Source organism: Lates calcarifer, linkage group LG14 (assembly GCF_001640805.2).
Source record: "Lates calcarifer isolate ASB-BC8 linkage group LG14, TLL_Latcal_v3, whole genome shotgun sequence".
Taxonomy (NCBI): domain Eukaryota; kingdom Metazoa; phylum Chordata; class Actinopteri; family Centropomidae; genus Lates; species Lates calcarifer.
Window position 1 is genome coordinate 4149299 of NC_066846.1, and position 16215 is coordinate 4165513.

General features: G+C 41.8%; 1 protein-coding gene across 1 annotated transcript in view; it reads right to left on the minus strand.

Annotated features, from left to right (window-relative positions):
• The window catches only part of dock11 (dedicator of cytokinesis 11), a 60445-nt gene that overhangs the window by 17100 nt on the left and 27130 nt on the right, over positions 1-16215 (minus strand). Inside the window, 22 exon segments of the mRNA XM_018674242.2 lie at positions 151-288; positions 547-662; positions 2173-2318; positions 2696-2743; positions 3158-3224; positions 3572-3692; positions 5273-5361; positions 6641-6716; positions 7257-7370; positions 8132-8313; positions 9806-9917; positions 10371-10454; positions 10617-10763; positions 11301-11372; positions 11712-11837; positions 11974-12043; positions 12133-12254; positions 12461-12550; positions 12677-12760; positions 12972-13084; positions 13182-13305; positions 14683-14775. Coding sequence (XP_018529758.2) covers positions 151-288; positions 547-662; positions 2173-2318; positions 2696-2743; positions 3158-3224; positions 3572-3692; positions 5273-5361; positions 6641-6716; positions 7257-7370; positions 8132-8313; positions 9806-9917; positions 10371-10454; positions 10617-10763; positions 11301-11372; positions 11712-11837; positions 11974-12043; positions 12133-12254; positions 12461-12550; positions 12677-12760; positions 12972-13084; positions 13182-13305; positions 14683-14775 — 2334 coding nt within the window.

The window sequence follows — 16215 nt, forward strand, 5'->3', positions numbered from 1 at the left end:
AACACAGCCGCTTATCTCAGTCAGCTACCGTCTTGGTCACGTCAGTTTCACAACTTGCAGTGGTGTGCCTGGCTGTGTGTGTGTGTGTGTGTGTGTGTGTGTGTGTGTGTGTGTGTGTGTGTGTGTGTGTGTGTGTGTGTGCCAAGGTACCTTGTTGATGAAAGCCCTGAGAGCTGCGAATACATGTCTGAGGGCGGCTTCTGATTGGCCAACTTTGAGGAAGGTCAGGTAAACGTCGAAGACCTTCTTCATCAGGGGGTTGTGACCTTCGCTGTCCAGGAGCTGGGTCTGACACATACACATACAAACACAGTAATTTAGGTGGACGCTACATTGGCTTATATTATTCCCTGAAGACACTACACATCTACTAACACTAACCAAATCTATCTTCAGTGTAAATGTAAATGTAAATGTAAATGATAATAAAATTAAATGTAAATATGTGCTACAGTGCACATTCACATACATATAAACACATTTATTTATGGGTCACAGTGTGGTTTGTGTGTGTGTGTGTGTGTGTGTGTGTGTGTGTGCGCTGACCTTGAAGCACTGAGTGAAAAGAGCCAGGACATCCAGAACGCTCAGGCAGACCTCAGTGGAGATGTTGCCCTCAAGCAGAGCCTGATGGTGGATTTCTGCCTCTGATGGCCCCGTCCCTACAAACACACACACACACACACACACAGGAACAAAAGAACATAAGGACACAGTGTGTGGTAATTGCTGACACTGCATTGAAGGACATATTCATTACTCATGTCTGTGTAGAAAAAGCTGATTATTACCATGTTGTATCAGTATCAGCACTGATCTTGCTGATGTCTGGCCTTTAATTTGCTAATTTCAATATAGTTCTTTGTTTACTTACTTGATTGCACATGAATAAAACAGGAGTAAGGAGTTATTTAATATACCCTTAGTGGGGACACAGTGTAACCCAGGAACATCTTGCACCATTCAACTTTTTGATTAAGCTTTCCATCATCATATGTTGTCAGGAACATCAATAATTTGCCATTTCTCATTAAAGAGGAATAAAAAAACACTTGAATCTATAGTGGATGCAAAGAAGTTGGATTTATCATCATTTCACAGGCAAGTTGAGCAACAGACAAGTTTCCCAAAACCAAAATGTGTCTCTTTAAGCAAACAGCAGCAAAACACTAACATAAAATAAACAGATGAAGATGCCAGCCAAGCTTTACAGTGGTTTTAATCCTTTGTTTACTGGCAGAGATCCACAGTCTGGGCCTCTCATAGTCTTGTTATATTTAGGGTCATGGTTCTGCTGCAAAGTGAATCCCCTTGCAAACAACTTAAAGTCTGAATGTACAGTGCACCTACGCAGAATTGGTCAACACTGTACGCTGTATGCATCCAGTTTCAGTGTGGCTTTAAGGTGCTGTTGGTCAGAGCTCACAGATGCACTGGAGCTGAATAAAATAAATCTAAAGACTGAGACAGCCACTCTGTTGGCTGTTATCCCGATTACAGGGGATCCAGGAACTATTTCTGGCTAGTTTCCATTCAGCTACAAACTTGGTGTTGTACTTTGGTGTAGGTTTATTTGTTCTAGTCATTACAAGAGCTCAAGGTGACCTAGAACAAATAGATGCGTCTCTGCCAACATTTCTTTTCCACAGATGGTAGTGGGGCACAGGTCTGACTTATGAGATTAACTTTGCGTTAGTAACTCGTGCAGTCGCCTCCTCACCTAAGCTCTCCAACTGTCACATTCAAACCTTCACTGCTTTGTTTAAATGAGTTTTCCAGGTCTCAACACTGATATAATTCATGTAATCCTGGCTGACTTGTGGAAAGAGTGGCTTAGAAACTACTGCTCTGCCACAAAGCTTTTCTAATTAAACAGTACATTTACTAGAGGAACATAGTTGACACAAAAGTCGTCATTCATTTAATTATTGTATGTTTTTACTTGCATTTACTGTTAAGTTTGCCTATGTAAGGTTTAATAGTTTTTTTTTTTTTTTTTGGTCCTGTAATTTCTTGATAATTTTCTGAACAACATTTACTATGTAATTTGACACTAATCAAACAGACAATATAAATTATACAATATGTACCAACTGTAGGCTTGATTGAAAATAAACCCATGAGATAAAGAGTCACCTGAAGTTTAAAATATGAACTTGTGCTTGTGGTTACCTATATTGAGAGTGAGGGAGGCTTCCATAGTGCTGAACTGGTGTATCTTAGTCTGCATGAGACTGGCTCGGTTGCAGCGCATGGCCGGCATCGTCTGAGACTTCCTCTCTGAAGAGAACAGCTTGGATACACAAACATCCTGACTCCTATATGAATAATACATCCACAGAAAGAGAAAGTGAGTGTGAGAGAGAGAGAGAGAGAGAGAGAGAGAGCATTTATTTCTTGTAAAGACACAGAAAGGAAATGCGGCCCTGCATCAGCTGCCGAAACTTTATAACTAGGCTGCAGATATCTAACCTGTTATTAACGATTAATGCAGAATAACTCGTGGGACTTATTAAAAGTCGAGCAACAAGATAAATCACTTCCAAACAGAGGATATTTTCTCCTTCAGACACGTAATAATTAACCATCATGTCTGTGAAATCAGTGGAGACTACCTGGAATCATAGCTCTCCTGAGCTGAACTAAATTTAGCTGCGTTTCAAATTTCAGATATGGCAGGTATAACAGGCCTTACCTGCCAATGCTCCTCTTTCCAATGTAACGAAACTGAACCAGGCAAGTCCTGCAGGGAGAGTTAAAATAACAGAAAATATGAAAGTGTGTCTTGCTCTATCTATTTCTGCTTTTCAGCCTTGGCATTTTTCCAAGAATCATCTGTCCACTCACGGTACACACAGTAAAAAGGAAATTAATTTATTGTTGTTTTTTTAAATGATTTAGCTCTAGATGGCTCCTTTTTTTCCATTATCCATGCCCCGTGGATTCAGTATAATGTCAGTTGCATAAACCAACATTGGCCAAACAACAGCTGACCGAGGGCGCTCGGCAGGTGAAGAGTGCAACATGACTGCAATGTAAATTTGCTGATCTTAACGGTGTTAAACATGGTAAAGAAAAAGACTCACTGTATAGTAAGTCACTGTGTTACAATGGGCCATTATGTGGTGAGGAATTGTTTCTCTCATACACTACTCACTCAAGCATACTGAGGAAGTTCATGATGTCTTGTGGGCTGACTTTATTCCAGTAGGCTGTGAGTGTGTCTGTGGACAAAAAAAAAGAAAAAGTCTTTAATGCATGTTGTTTTTCTTTTTGTTTTGTTTTGTTGTGTTTTTTTTTTTTTACCAACAAGGTGTAGTCAACATTCAATAACTACTTCAAACAGTTCCTGTTGATTTAGAGAGGTTGTATAGCTAAATCAAATACACATCCTGGAGGGGAGAAGCCTGGCTGACAATTAGTCACTTCTTAAGATGGTTATTCATCTAGAAGCCAAGCCAGGTTCCTGCATATCCCAAAATAGCAGGAGGGGTGGTTACGTCATATCCTGTGTATGGTAAACACAGGCCTGGTCGCGCAGCACGGGTATAGATCATAAATCATCACTGACCCTCTGACAAGGTCTTGATGATGTGCAGGAAAGAGAGCAGGAGGCCTTTGATTTCGTACTGTCCCAGTCGGCCGATGGGGGGCATAGGGCTGCTGCTCATGGTGGAGCCACGCCTCTGCAGCTGCAACGAGATTCAACACAAACAAAAACACACACACTGGTTACTAAAATCTGACAACAAGTTTTACAGTCAAAATGGGCCGAGGCTGCATAGGATGATGAAGATACAGCACATGTTTATCTAGACAAGGCCTCAGTCTGAGGATGAATTGCACCGCCTCACTGTTTGCATTTATTCTTTAGCACTGATACTACAGTATGTTTAATATCTCACTGGACTCTTATAATGAGACAATAAGCTGTTTTGGTTATTTAGTACCAAATATGACTCTGACTCACAAGTATGTAGTCTCATTTTCAAAAGGGGCTCAGTAATTTTCTACAATAGCTGGACACATTAGGCAAATAGAAGTTAAAAATGTATTTGATGGCCACAGATTAATACACATTTGATGCACTGGTGAGTATTCACAGTACAAGATGCACAGTATGTGGAACAGACTAAAATTAATGTAATGAAAGAAAGTGCCATCCAGTGCAACAGCGTGTCTCTCTGTGTACAACAACAGAGCTCTAAGGCACAGAGAAATGAGATATGTTGGACGCCGGCTACACAAACAATACTGGGTTACAGGATTAGGAGGGCACATGGGATTTATCAACTGTAAGAATAATATGGAATTTATCAAGCCAGGATGTTTCTACGGATTCAGCAATTCCATCAAGGGAGAAGAATTTCTAAACATTAGTAAATTTACTGCTGCACTACTTATGTTGCGTTAAGTTTATGAAAAAAGACTTCCCAGAACAAGAGATACTTTTGTCAAATTGACCAGTGGTTGGATTAAGTTGTTTATATTATGCTATCTGGAGTTTGAAAGCAGACAAGTGAGCACATCTGCACAGTAGTTTATGTAAGATCTACAGCTGCATCAGTATGTTTAAATAGGCTGTTGAATTTGAAATCACCAGCTGCGATAAACCAAAGACAATATGCTGATATGTGCTACAAGTAGTATTTACACAGATGATGAATAATCCACTCCGGTCCATCCCCTGTATTCAACATCAGGGTGCCTGACCATACAGTGGAAACACAAACAGTCCCATGTTCACATGAAGTTAGTGTGATTGCCAGTGTAAAGCTATTAACATGTCTCCCTCAGTACTTAACATGTGGTGCCACTTAGCACAGGGGTCCCAGATCAAAAGAAGTATTTAATTCAAAATAATGGTAGGAAATGAGGATTAATATGATGCAAATGCTATTCCGGCTCATTTACGATCAAGGGTTTGTTATGTTGGCCCTGTATTCACAGACAGCAACAGTTTCACACTGCGGGGGGTTCTGTAACACTGGTCAAAAGCAACATGGAGGAGCCAATGTGACTAACATTAGTTTTATGAGGGTTTGTTGTTTGAAAAATATACAGCTGTGACCTCAAACTTGGGCCCAAAACAGTGAGTGTACGTGGCATGTGCTTCAATCCACTTATTATTCAATTAACTGTACAAACATGACACAGAGCGACTGACAAAACACATCAAATCTAATTTCTCAAACTCTCTGTGTCAGGCTGTAGCAGGGATAACAATAATAAAGTCTTCAGCAGCGGATCAGCTGGTGTGAAATGTTCTCACCTCGATGCTGTCCGGTGTCCCCGGGTCCATAAACAGAGAGCCTCTGGAGTCCTCTCTCCTCACAACATGGCCATTCTGAGCAAGCAGACCTGGAGCCAACACAGTGCTGTATTATTAATGTCAACTGAAAGCAGCACAATGAAATGTACTCACTGACTCAATCCTCACAAGCTCATTGGCAGTAACATTTGTAGATTTAGAGCACATAGTGGCACTGTCTCAAGCACAACAATGGATTTAGACTGATCTTGGATACAAAAATAGATAACAGATGCACTGACACACCCTTAAGTGCTTTATATTTATCTGGCAATTCCTATTGTTATCATGATATCTGGGTTCAAAAAGGGGTTTTCAAGCATTTTCAAGCATCGAGGAAAAAAAAATGGGTGACTTAAAATGTTGCCTTTTTTGTATCCTGTTTCATTTTAATATTTTCTGAGCATGAACTGAAGTATGCACCATTACACTGAATGACAATTTTGCAGTTTGGAACATAATTTGACTCATATCTTATTTTCCCCAAAGTTATTTAAAACATTAAAGTAGATAACATGCTTTTTTTTTTGTGTGTATAAAATCATATTTGTAAATGTAATTCTTCCTCACATCTTTGACCCTCTGGCAGACACAGCTCTTAATAAACCATCCATTAAACACTGATTTTATACAGCAAGATTAGATGAGCCAGTGAAACCAACTTTATAAAGTCTTTTGTGGCCATAAAGAAGCTTTTTGAAGTATGAGAACTTAACCCTAGTTATGTCACCAGGGAAAAGAAGATACTGACTTGCATTATGGGAAGTGTGTGTAGGGTCAGAATATTTTAGCTTCTTCATCATGTTCTTGATTATTGTTTATTTCAAATGTGACCCTTGTGAACTTGTGGACTATGTTGAGTTATTCTTCCTCTCACAATAAGGGTCAACAACAGTGTTTAATGAAAAGCCGCTACAGACATTGAAGAACATCTGAAATTTGAAAAGATGACAAATTACAATGCCCATATTCACTGTCACGCTGTGTGTTTTTTTCTAACTTCCTTTGGCCATTATTAATGCTGCTTTATCCCTGTCAGTCCATGCTACTTTCATTAACACCATCAACAGACATTTTTTGATGTGTATCATACTGAATCCCAAGAACAAATAAACAACAATGCACACTCTTAGTGGCACATGTCTGGCACACAGCTGCTGCCGCTGCTTTCAGACAGAGTGCTCCTAATGGATCAAGTTGTGTGTTACATAACAAATGCTGCGCAGCCCCGGTGCTAAGGGCCTCTGCGGCGATGATAATGGACAATGTGTAAACAGGAAGAGGCCTGATGCCGTACATGTTATACGGTATCTGCGGTTCTGAACTAACCGTGGTCTTTCTCAATTGCAGTGCTGATTCTCCTGCTGTCTGCAGAGCTGGTTGATATAAGGTCATCTCTGGAGCCCTGGACAACCACAAGAGAGAAGAATTGAAAACTGTGTTGCTGTTATGATATTAAGTGTTACATACTGAACACTTACTTCAAGTTTTAGTCAAGTAAACTGGAAGAATGCTCAGACTTTATCACAAACAACACAGAATATGAAGGAGTTTAACTCTCATTGAATGAAAGTCAGTTTATGGAGTTGCAGACTGCACAGTCCTGATGGACACAATTTCAAGTTTGCATTACAACTGACAGTCACTGTGAAAACACATACAGATCTGTCTTTTCCTGGTGCAGACTCCAAGAAACAGCAACTGTGAATTTTCCCATAAACTAATGAGCTAATTGGTTCCTGCTAAAATTTCTTCTTCATTACATCAAGTACAAAGTTTCAGACTAAAATTGGCTCCTCGTCAAGGAGAGATGATCCGAAGTTCCTCTGAAACTGGATCAAGCTTCTTTAGTGCCTGATTAAGAGCCAATCGTCATCTTTTTCATAATGTAATGAACAGTGCAAGTCTTCATTAGATGACAGTAACAGAGTGCAAAGTGACTCACGTTGAGGCCGAGCCCGGGGCTGGAGGTGTGCGGCTGGGCAGATAGCTGCTTCAGGTTCTGGTAGAGCAGCTCAAAAAGAGGAAGGTACAGCAAACAAATCCTGGCCTGCTGATTCTGAAACATTAAACATGACAAGACAAGCTTTTTAATAATAAATGCGCTGACAAAACTGTGAAACCTTTGTCTGAATTCTGATGAGTGACAAGACACAAAGTTATAGAGGCAGAGAAAATGCATACACATGTAATGAGAGATGGCCATTCTAGGTTCATGTCAAATACATAATTACTGTCTGCTCGTAACACTCTACTCAAAAGCATATCTGTCCTCAGCTGCTCTCGATGGTGCCAGCACTCTAAACACTAGCTTGTTTGCATAACAGACATCAGTATCATGTTGGGGGGTGAATACACCGTTAAACTACAGTTTAGCATATTTACACAATGTGCCTCATCAAACATGAGCTTTTGGCCTGCAAAGAGTGAAGTTTGGATTCAAACAGATTGCACAGTGGAGGGAGTGGAGACATTGTGTACATTTGCTTGAATAAGATTTTAGGGTTTTGAAATGGATCCAACAAACAATTAACATTTTAGTTATGTTAGTTTGATATAACAGGTGCAAAAAGAAGCAGGTTGACAGATTTTGCATTCGCTGTGCATGTTAAGTAGACAGCATGGAATCCAGTCCTTCCTGCACAAACTTTTTTTTTTTTTTTTGGCTCAAACTGGTCAGACAGAATTATTCTGAACAATGAATTACTGTTCCACCCTCCCTCTTGTTGAGCATTCTCTTAATTTCTTCTCCTGTTGTCCCTCCTTGTTTCCTTTTTCTCCCTATGATCAAGTGTCACGCTCAGCCCCACCCTCTCTCACCTTAAAGGCCGTGTAGCGGTCGTCCATGGCGTGTTTGATAAGAAGATTCTTGAGAACGCTCACGGACAGCTGCCTGACCTCCGGCCCCTGCTGCAGGGCCTCAGCCACTTCCCTCAGCAGCAGACCCACCAGGAAGTGGTTGCGACAGTATTCCTCCGTCAGGCTGAACTCCAGACTCTGCTCTGTGTGGTTGTGCCAAACAGCATGTGTTAGTATGCTAGTTTAAGTGGTGGTGATACCGGTGTGGTCAAATCAAGACTGTGGTGCTGAGCACAGAAGATCTCAGAAAAATGTAAAATAAGATCAGATCACACAATCAGAGTGCAAAGACCAATGTCTCAGGTCTCATTATAAGTTAAACACTGCAAAACAATATGCAACAGAATACCAACAAAGCACATAACACATTCATTCAGACGTTACTGTTTCCACATCACACAAAAAAGAGAGAAATTAAGACAATCTGTTACACATTGCCTACTAGAGGTGTAACGATTCCCAAAATCCACAGTCAGCGGTATAGCAGGTCTGCTTTCCCATGTCATGATGCAACACTGTGGATGTAATCATTACACCCCTATGGCCTAGAGTAGGAAATGCATAATATGATGTGGAAATTTTCAGTTGTATTTTATGGTGAGAAAAGAGCAGTCAATCAACAGCAAACAGAGAGACGTGCTGCTGGAAATGACAAGTTGTCTGTTTCAACATAAACAATGACATACAGTCTCGCAATAATGCTGTGTTAATATCAAAACAGGCAATGTAGCCTGAGAATGGAGTAACCATCTGCAAATTTTTCCTCTAATGACAAAGGCAGATTGAGAAAGAGGGGAAGAAAGAAGACAGACACAAACAGCAAGAGACAGAAACACAGTTCCATGAGAGATGTTCCTGTCTAGTGTTTACAAATATCAAGTCAATTAAGCATTAAGAGAAGAGGGTCAGTTGATTCCCACAGCAGCCAAGCTCCTCTCGTCTACAATACACAGGCTCAGGCCCCGGCAGGCACACGATAGCATTAGCCTTGCATTAGCATTCTGCCAAGAGACTGGGAGTGAATGAGTGCCTCATGAGAAAAAGGGAGTGGGGCTGACAGGACGGCGGGTTAGTGCAGGTCAGAACAAGGAGCAGACATGTGCTGTGAGGCGTTTGCGTACGGCAGCAAACGTGGTTGGCGATGGTATGGTGCGGTGAGCTTCACCTACCTACAGGGCCAAAAAGCTCCGTCGCATACGGAATAAAATCTGACCACAAGCAAAACACACACACACAAACAAAAAAAAAAACACAGAGGGGGGTAGTAAAAATAAAGAAATTGGGGGTAAAACTGTAAACAATACATGCAGCATTTCCACGGCACACGGCTGTCTGCTTTCACTTGTGGTTGTGTAAATTAAGTGTTGGGCAAACTTGTTAAGCTGGTACAGATCAGTGTAATGTCACGCAGGTAGGATTTGCCACTCACTTAATAATAGACTACTGTATGAGTGGGTCTGACAATTAGGCAGGGTAATAGACGGGATCAGTGTGGTGGATGCAGGTCAGAGCAAGGTCAGTGAGAGGGTGGGGCTGAGAGGGTGGGGTCATTTGAGAGCTAGTCAGTGGTTATATGTGTGGTAAGAAGCATAATGCATTCAGTGGAGGACAGAATAGATAATGTCCGACTCTCACCTTGCACCCTCTGCAGCTTGGTGCGCCCAAAAGCCATGGGCAGGTTAAGAGGGATGAAGTGCTCGTGGTTACACACAGTCATCAGGAAATCGAATTTCATTTCATTCAGCACCTGTGGCAAATACAGAGCACGTACATGAGTATTAACACACGCACACACACACACAAAAAATTCTGTCAACTGCCTCGGTGCAAAAATATAGTTCTCATTATTCAAATTTAATCCTCTCAAAGCTTCTCAAACAACACATGCTGGGTGTCTGCGTTTAATTTGTTAGTCAAATGTCCTGTCTCTGTCTGTGATACATACAGAGATAGGACAGGAGGAACTGTGTGTTTTTCTGTGATGTCCAGATTAAATACACAACTTTGCCTTTCAGGGAACATAACAGGTAATGTTAGTCATACCTTGGTAAGCACCTTATCAGCTGAAAATGTGTTTACAGTTTACAGTGGTCCTCATATATTCGAGCAGTTCCCTTACACTTTACTCTTCACAAATTATACATTTTTACTAAGTGGTCGTCGTCTTTTGCACGATGGGCTGCTGAGTCGAGGCACGTACCTTGGGATCTTTGAGGCCGAAATGACACATGTAATGATTGACCAGGCCGAAGGCAAAGCCCCTGTTCATGAAAGTCAGGCACCTCTGCAGAGAGAAGAAGCTTGGTTAGCAGGCATGCAGCTCAGATGCGTGCATTAAGTGTGATCCCAGATGAAACAAACACATTTTTGCGCAGAATCAACATTTGTAAGTCAAACAGCCTTCAGTAAGTTCAGCAAACTTGGTTTTTGCATGTGGGGCTCAGACCTTGATGAAACTGGCCAGGCTGAGGTTGATGCAGCGAGCTTCCTCTGGGATTTCCATGTGGCGGATGGTGATGTGGGGCATGACCGACAACACCAAGGACTGGAGCGCCTGGTGGAAACTGTCGGGGAAGCGTTGGGCCCGAGGCATCTAAAGAGATAGACAAGGCGAATATGTAATGATAGATTACTTAAGTGGAGGGCATTTAAAAGTGAAAATGTCAAAGAGCTGGAAGGAACATGATGATGAATTACCAGTATATATGTAGATAAACTTTAAAGAACACACTCCTCTAAACAGATTTCAACATCCTCTTAACGGCAGCATACAGCTACAGCCATTACTTAATTTACTGCTGAGTCTGGCATTGTTGGTTGGGACCCAGATGAAATGCAGACCAATGGCACAAGAATGAGAAATATACACATGGCTTTATGACTCACTCTTTGTCTCCTGCTCTTTCTTGTGAGTGTGTGAGATTTGTTTAAATCTGTTGACATCCACTGGGACATAACACGTGGTATAAATTTGTTTGTGAGATCAATGCCAGAACTAGACATGCAGACTTTGGGTACTGTCACAAGTAAAGACTCATGATGCTTAACACACAGATGTGGAAAACATGTCTTGATAAACTGCTCAATCTTAATTGTGCAAAAGAGGAGAGAGAAACCACTTCATGCCGACCTTCATGCGGTTCCCGTCTTGCAAGTACTGGGCCATGGATTTGGCCATGGTTTCAAAAAAGAACCAGGAGTACTAGAGAGAGGGATAAAAGAGGATTGGAGTTAGACAAATGTTGCCCCATATGGAAGGAACAACAAAATAAACAGAATTCACCGCAAACAGCCAGAGTGACGTAAGGGAATATATGACTCTAAAAGTCACAGAGATAACACCTGCAAACAGGGGAAATATGGAACAAGCAGCTGCATGTTTAAGGATGTCTTCTTCAGAAGTGGTTCCAACAGACTTGAGAGGAATTCACTCTCTGTTTGGAGGACATGAGGATCCATTTTTATGGACAAGTACTCCATCTGCTGTTCAGTGCTGGTACTGCAACTAACTTGAGCGACGGAAACTGATGAAAACGCAAACCTTGAGCAGTTTATTGCTGGTGTTGAAATCGGCAGTTTGCTTGAGGATGGCTGTGACGGCGGTGGCCAGCACCTCGTGTGTGGTCGCTGAGTTTCCTGACGCAGGGTTGTTGGTCACAAACACATACTGAGAACAGAATTTTAAAAAAAAAGAAAACACAAAGCCATACACAGAAGATGGATTTTAAGCTCCTACATTATTCTCTCTTGGAATTATTTGGATCTTTTAAACCCCTACAACAGTGATTGTGTTGGTAGGTTACCTTGACAAAAGAGCGCAGGTAGTGCTCCAGTCCTTCCTCGTGACATCTGGAGACTATATGTATGATCACACTGAGGATACAGAGAAGGGATACAATCTACTGTAAGCATTTTTGATCAGACGTTGATAGAAGGTCAAGCCACGCAAGTCAACAACTAACCGCAGAGAGTTGACAGCAATCTCATGGGCTTCTTTATTGGCTGCTGTGAGCACCTCAAACAGCTGCATCAGCACTGTTGGTAGGAAGTTTATGATGACATGAGTCTCCATGGCATGCAGGCACTGTGGGAACGAGGAGGAAAGGAGAGGAAGAAATGGGTGAGTCAGAGGTAAGAAATTAAAAACTACAGAAGTGAACAGAGAAGAGGATCAAAGTAGGAAGAAGGTTATCCTAAATCAGTACATGATCTGGAGCTATATCTATATCTATAACTGATCGATATCTGTAAACTGATCCCTGCTCTGTGTACTGCCAAGCAGCATCTCACCTTCAGGTATTTGATCAGTTCTGCTGGGTTGCCCTCTGACGTCGTCCTCATCAGCTGGCAGTGCTGGAAGAATTTGTGTAGATGCAGGTCCTGTGGATGAAACAGTCAAATATCAGTCTCACCCACACACACTCACACACTCCTATCCATGCCAGCTGGCCTTATGCGAACAGGTACGAGAAAGAACAGAAGAATAAAAGAAGATTCAAGTTGTACCTGAGCATATATTGTTGATGCTACATGGGTCCTCACTTTGAACAGTGTCTTGGCATTTTCCACCCACTTGATGTCTGGTTGGGACTATTCAAAGGAGACAGTGAAACAAAGTATAGAAGATGATGTAGTCCTTGTTGGAACACTGTTATCCTACAAAGTCATATGTCCACATTTTTCTAACGCGCTGGCACTTTGAATACAAATAGCTGACAAAAGACTCCAAACATTTTTTTCTGAGGAATTTATTGGTGTTACATCAGTGTTTGAGTTTCGGTGTAAGACGATATGGCTCTACCTTTCTGGTATCCTGACACAGGTATCCAGCAGGCAGGGTGGCGGCTACAGATAGCTGAGGTTCTAATGACTGCATTCTCCCATCTTTTAGCAAAGGCATCCAGGAGTAACCCACTGGGAAAGATGAAAACAGAGGCTTTTTTTTTTTAATAATGCTGCATTCAAGGACACATATGAAAAACAATAAGAAACTATTTTACCACAGCCTTACCCAGTGACTCCACTCCCTCCCTCTTCTTGCTACTGGCCTTGCTGCTGGACTCACAGCTGATATGGTAAAAGGTGAAGAGGATGTGGTGTTTCTCATGCACATGGACTGGCAGCTCAATCTTTACCTGTACACAGAGAAGGTCACTGTTTTAAGCTTAATATATCAACACCATTTTTATACCTTATACTGAGACCTGAGGGGGAACATATAGATACCAATAATGGACATATAGTTAAGATACAGTACTACTAAGCAAATGATATCTGAGGCTGTCCTCAGTGCATCAAAACAATGTTGATTTCATGCTTTACTGGTCACACTGAGGAGGGTGTAACAGAAAAATTAATTTTTCGTCATGTGCCTATCATTCCTCTCTTTTGACATTAAATCAATAAAGGCAAAACTAACGAAAACATAAATTCCCATAGAGAATTGTAGTTTGTATTTCACTTCTAGAACCATTATAGGACATGTGATGCAGCATCTTATACTGAAACGTACTAAAATCATCTTATCCACAAGGGGGCAGCAAAAGCAAGGAAATGTATTTTCCCTGTTTGTCTGCACATGCTGACTTTCTCACAGGAAATGACACATACTATGCAGAACAGCTAAATTGATTCTCCGCAAGGACAGATATTCCTCACAGCAAGTTTCTTAAGAAACCTCATAAATGAATATGACTGTCCAGTTTATGACATGGATGTGTGTCACTCAGTTAGGATGTGGAAATTGCTCCCTTAGGTGAGTCAGATAAAACTTATGGAAGACAACCATTACACTGGGGCAGCCTAATAAGGCAGTCTATGTCCTGGTTCTCTGAAATGTCAGAATCCTTGGTACATTAATACTACTACTACTAATAATAATAATAAACAATCTTATATAGTACATTTCAGTGTAGTCAGACACGTTACAGGATAACAAAATGAAGGCAAAATATGCAAAAATACAAAGATAACTGTTGTCCTGTTAAAGCAGAAATTCTTCATCATGTGACTGGAACCTGAGGCATGTGGGGGTAAATCCCAGTGAGCGTGCCACTGTGTGTGCATGCCTGTATGCGGGTGTATGTGGGGACTCGTAAGATCCTTATCTGCCATATGGACCCCCCTCTCTAACAGTGTCCTGACCATACCTCTTTTGTTGAGCTCAGGGCTTCGTGTGTGTGTGTACTCAGGGGTCAGTAACTGTTTGACCAGCCTAGTGTGAGATCACAGCTCTACCCTGAGACAGATTTATGGGATTAACTCAGTGCTGGCTGCGGAATTTGAAGAACTGAACACGCACTGTACAAAAATACGAGGTTCCAGGGTGTTTTGAGAAAAAGAGCAGTCAGAGTTTCTTCGCCAGATGCACTTCTTGGTGTAAACTCAGTAAGTAAAAGTAACTTCAGGTTTTATTCAACAGACTGAATGAGTTACATACTGTTGAACTGCAGAGGAACTGTTTTATACTGATGCGTTTAAATGGGGTCAATATTACGAGGAAGTCATCTCACCTCGTCGTAGAACTCTGGGCTCTGGTTGTGGTGCAGGACGGCTGCATAGGTGCTGCTGGTGAAGAGTGAGTCTCCCGGCTTGCCGTAGATGCACTGTAAGGCAAGCAAGCACATCAGTCATCCAACCCTGGCACTTTGATGTTGGGGCACAGCGGTGAGTAAGTGCTCAGCAATCTGTGGTTACTGACAATATTTGGAGAAAACGACTATGCGGGTGTAGAAGCCCTTCATCACACGCATCTCTTGAGGCACCAACAGTTCAAACAAAGGATCCAGAAACTAGAGAGGGGAACCTGAGATCATCAAACGCATGGGTGGTGACTAGATAAAACGGGCCTCATCATGAAAAATTATATGAATTTTGAGGCCTCGCACAGCAGTGTTTAGTATATGTTAACTAAGCAGCATTGCCTTCCCTCCTCTACTGGATGTTGATGACAGAAAACCAACAAACAGGACAATTACAGCACTTTGACTCCACATGTGGTGACATAAATATTCATTTTTCTTTCCAAATGGCAACTAGAGCCATTAGCAGTTGTAAATGTGGGATCCTTTTATGGATGCAGCCTCAAACTCCAGGGAAAAGACAGCATAGCCAATATGTTTCGTATCAGAGCAACAGCCACTGTGAGAAGAAGTTCTGTGGGAAAAAAAAAATAAACCTGTGAGACAATCTCAAGCTCGACCAGGTCAGGATATGTCTAATGAGGCATGACAGTGGGGAAGAAGAAAATTCAGATTCTGATGGCTGGTTTGATACTGTAATTAGGATGTTAACAATTGTAGTCACATCTAATGAACAATAATGAGCAGTGCTGGCCAGAGGAAGGACAGAGTTCTGGAGCCAAAGTGATTAAAATTGAGACTGATAGGAGCCAGGATCGGAAAAAACAGCTGGAGCCTCTGCAAGAGGACCTGGACGAGCCTGGAGGACGGGAGAGGCTCGGAGCGAGAGAGAGGACAGGGTTCAGATTCTCAGCTAAAACCAGAGGAAGAAGCTAGAGGTGGAGGTGAAGGAGGAGGAGAAAAGGGTGGGAGGTGGGGGTGGGGGGTTACATAGATTTCAGCAAAGATCTTTTGTGGCAGATCACATGGCACAGTAGGACTGCAGGCGATTCACAGTTGATGAATGGTTTTCCCACCACGATGGAAAAATAACACATTCGGGGCCCTTCACTGCAACCGCAAGTGGAGGGCTGATAGGAGTCTTGATTACCTGGCACAGGATGGGGGCTGAGGCGAAGGTGGGGGAGATGCCTGAAATCTTATCTGTCAGAGCTGTCCTGTTCATACATGAACTGTGCCACACAGGACTGGAAATCATTTCAACATTTTCCACTGGCTGCACTGGTAGAACTACTAATTGTTTTAGGGCATTAACAGATTAAAATACACAAATAAATCAAACCTGAGCTCATGTAGGTTTGACTGGCCAATTTAAGGATAATTGGATTAAGATAGCAGCTTGGAGGCAGCACTAATCAATGTATTTTCAATTTGCAGTCTTGGGAAATCTCATTTCTTTTCTAC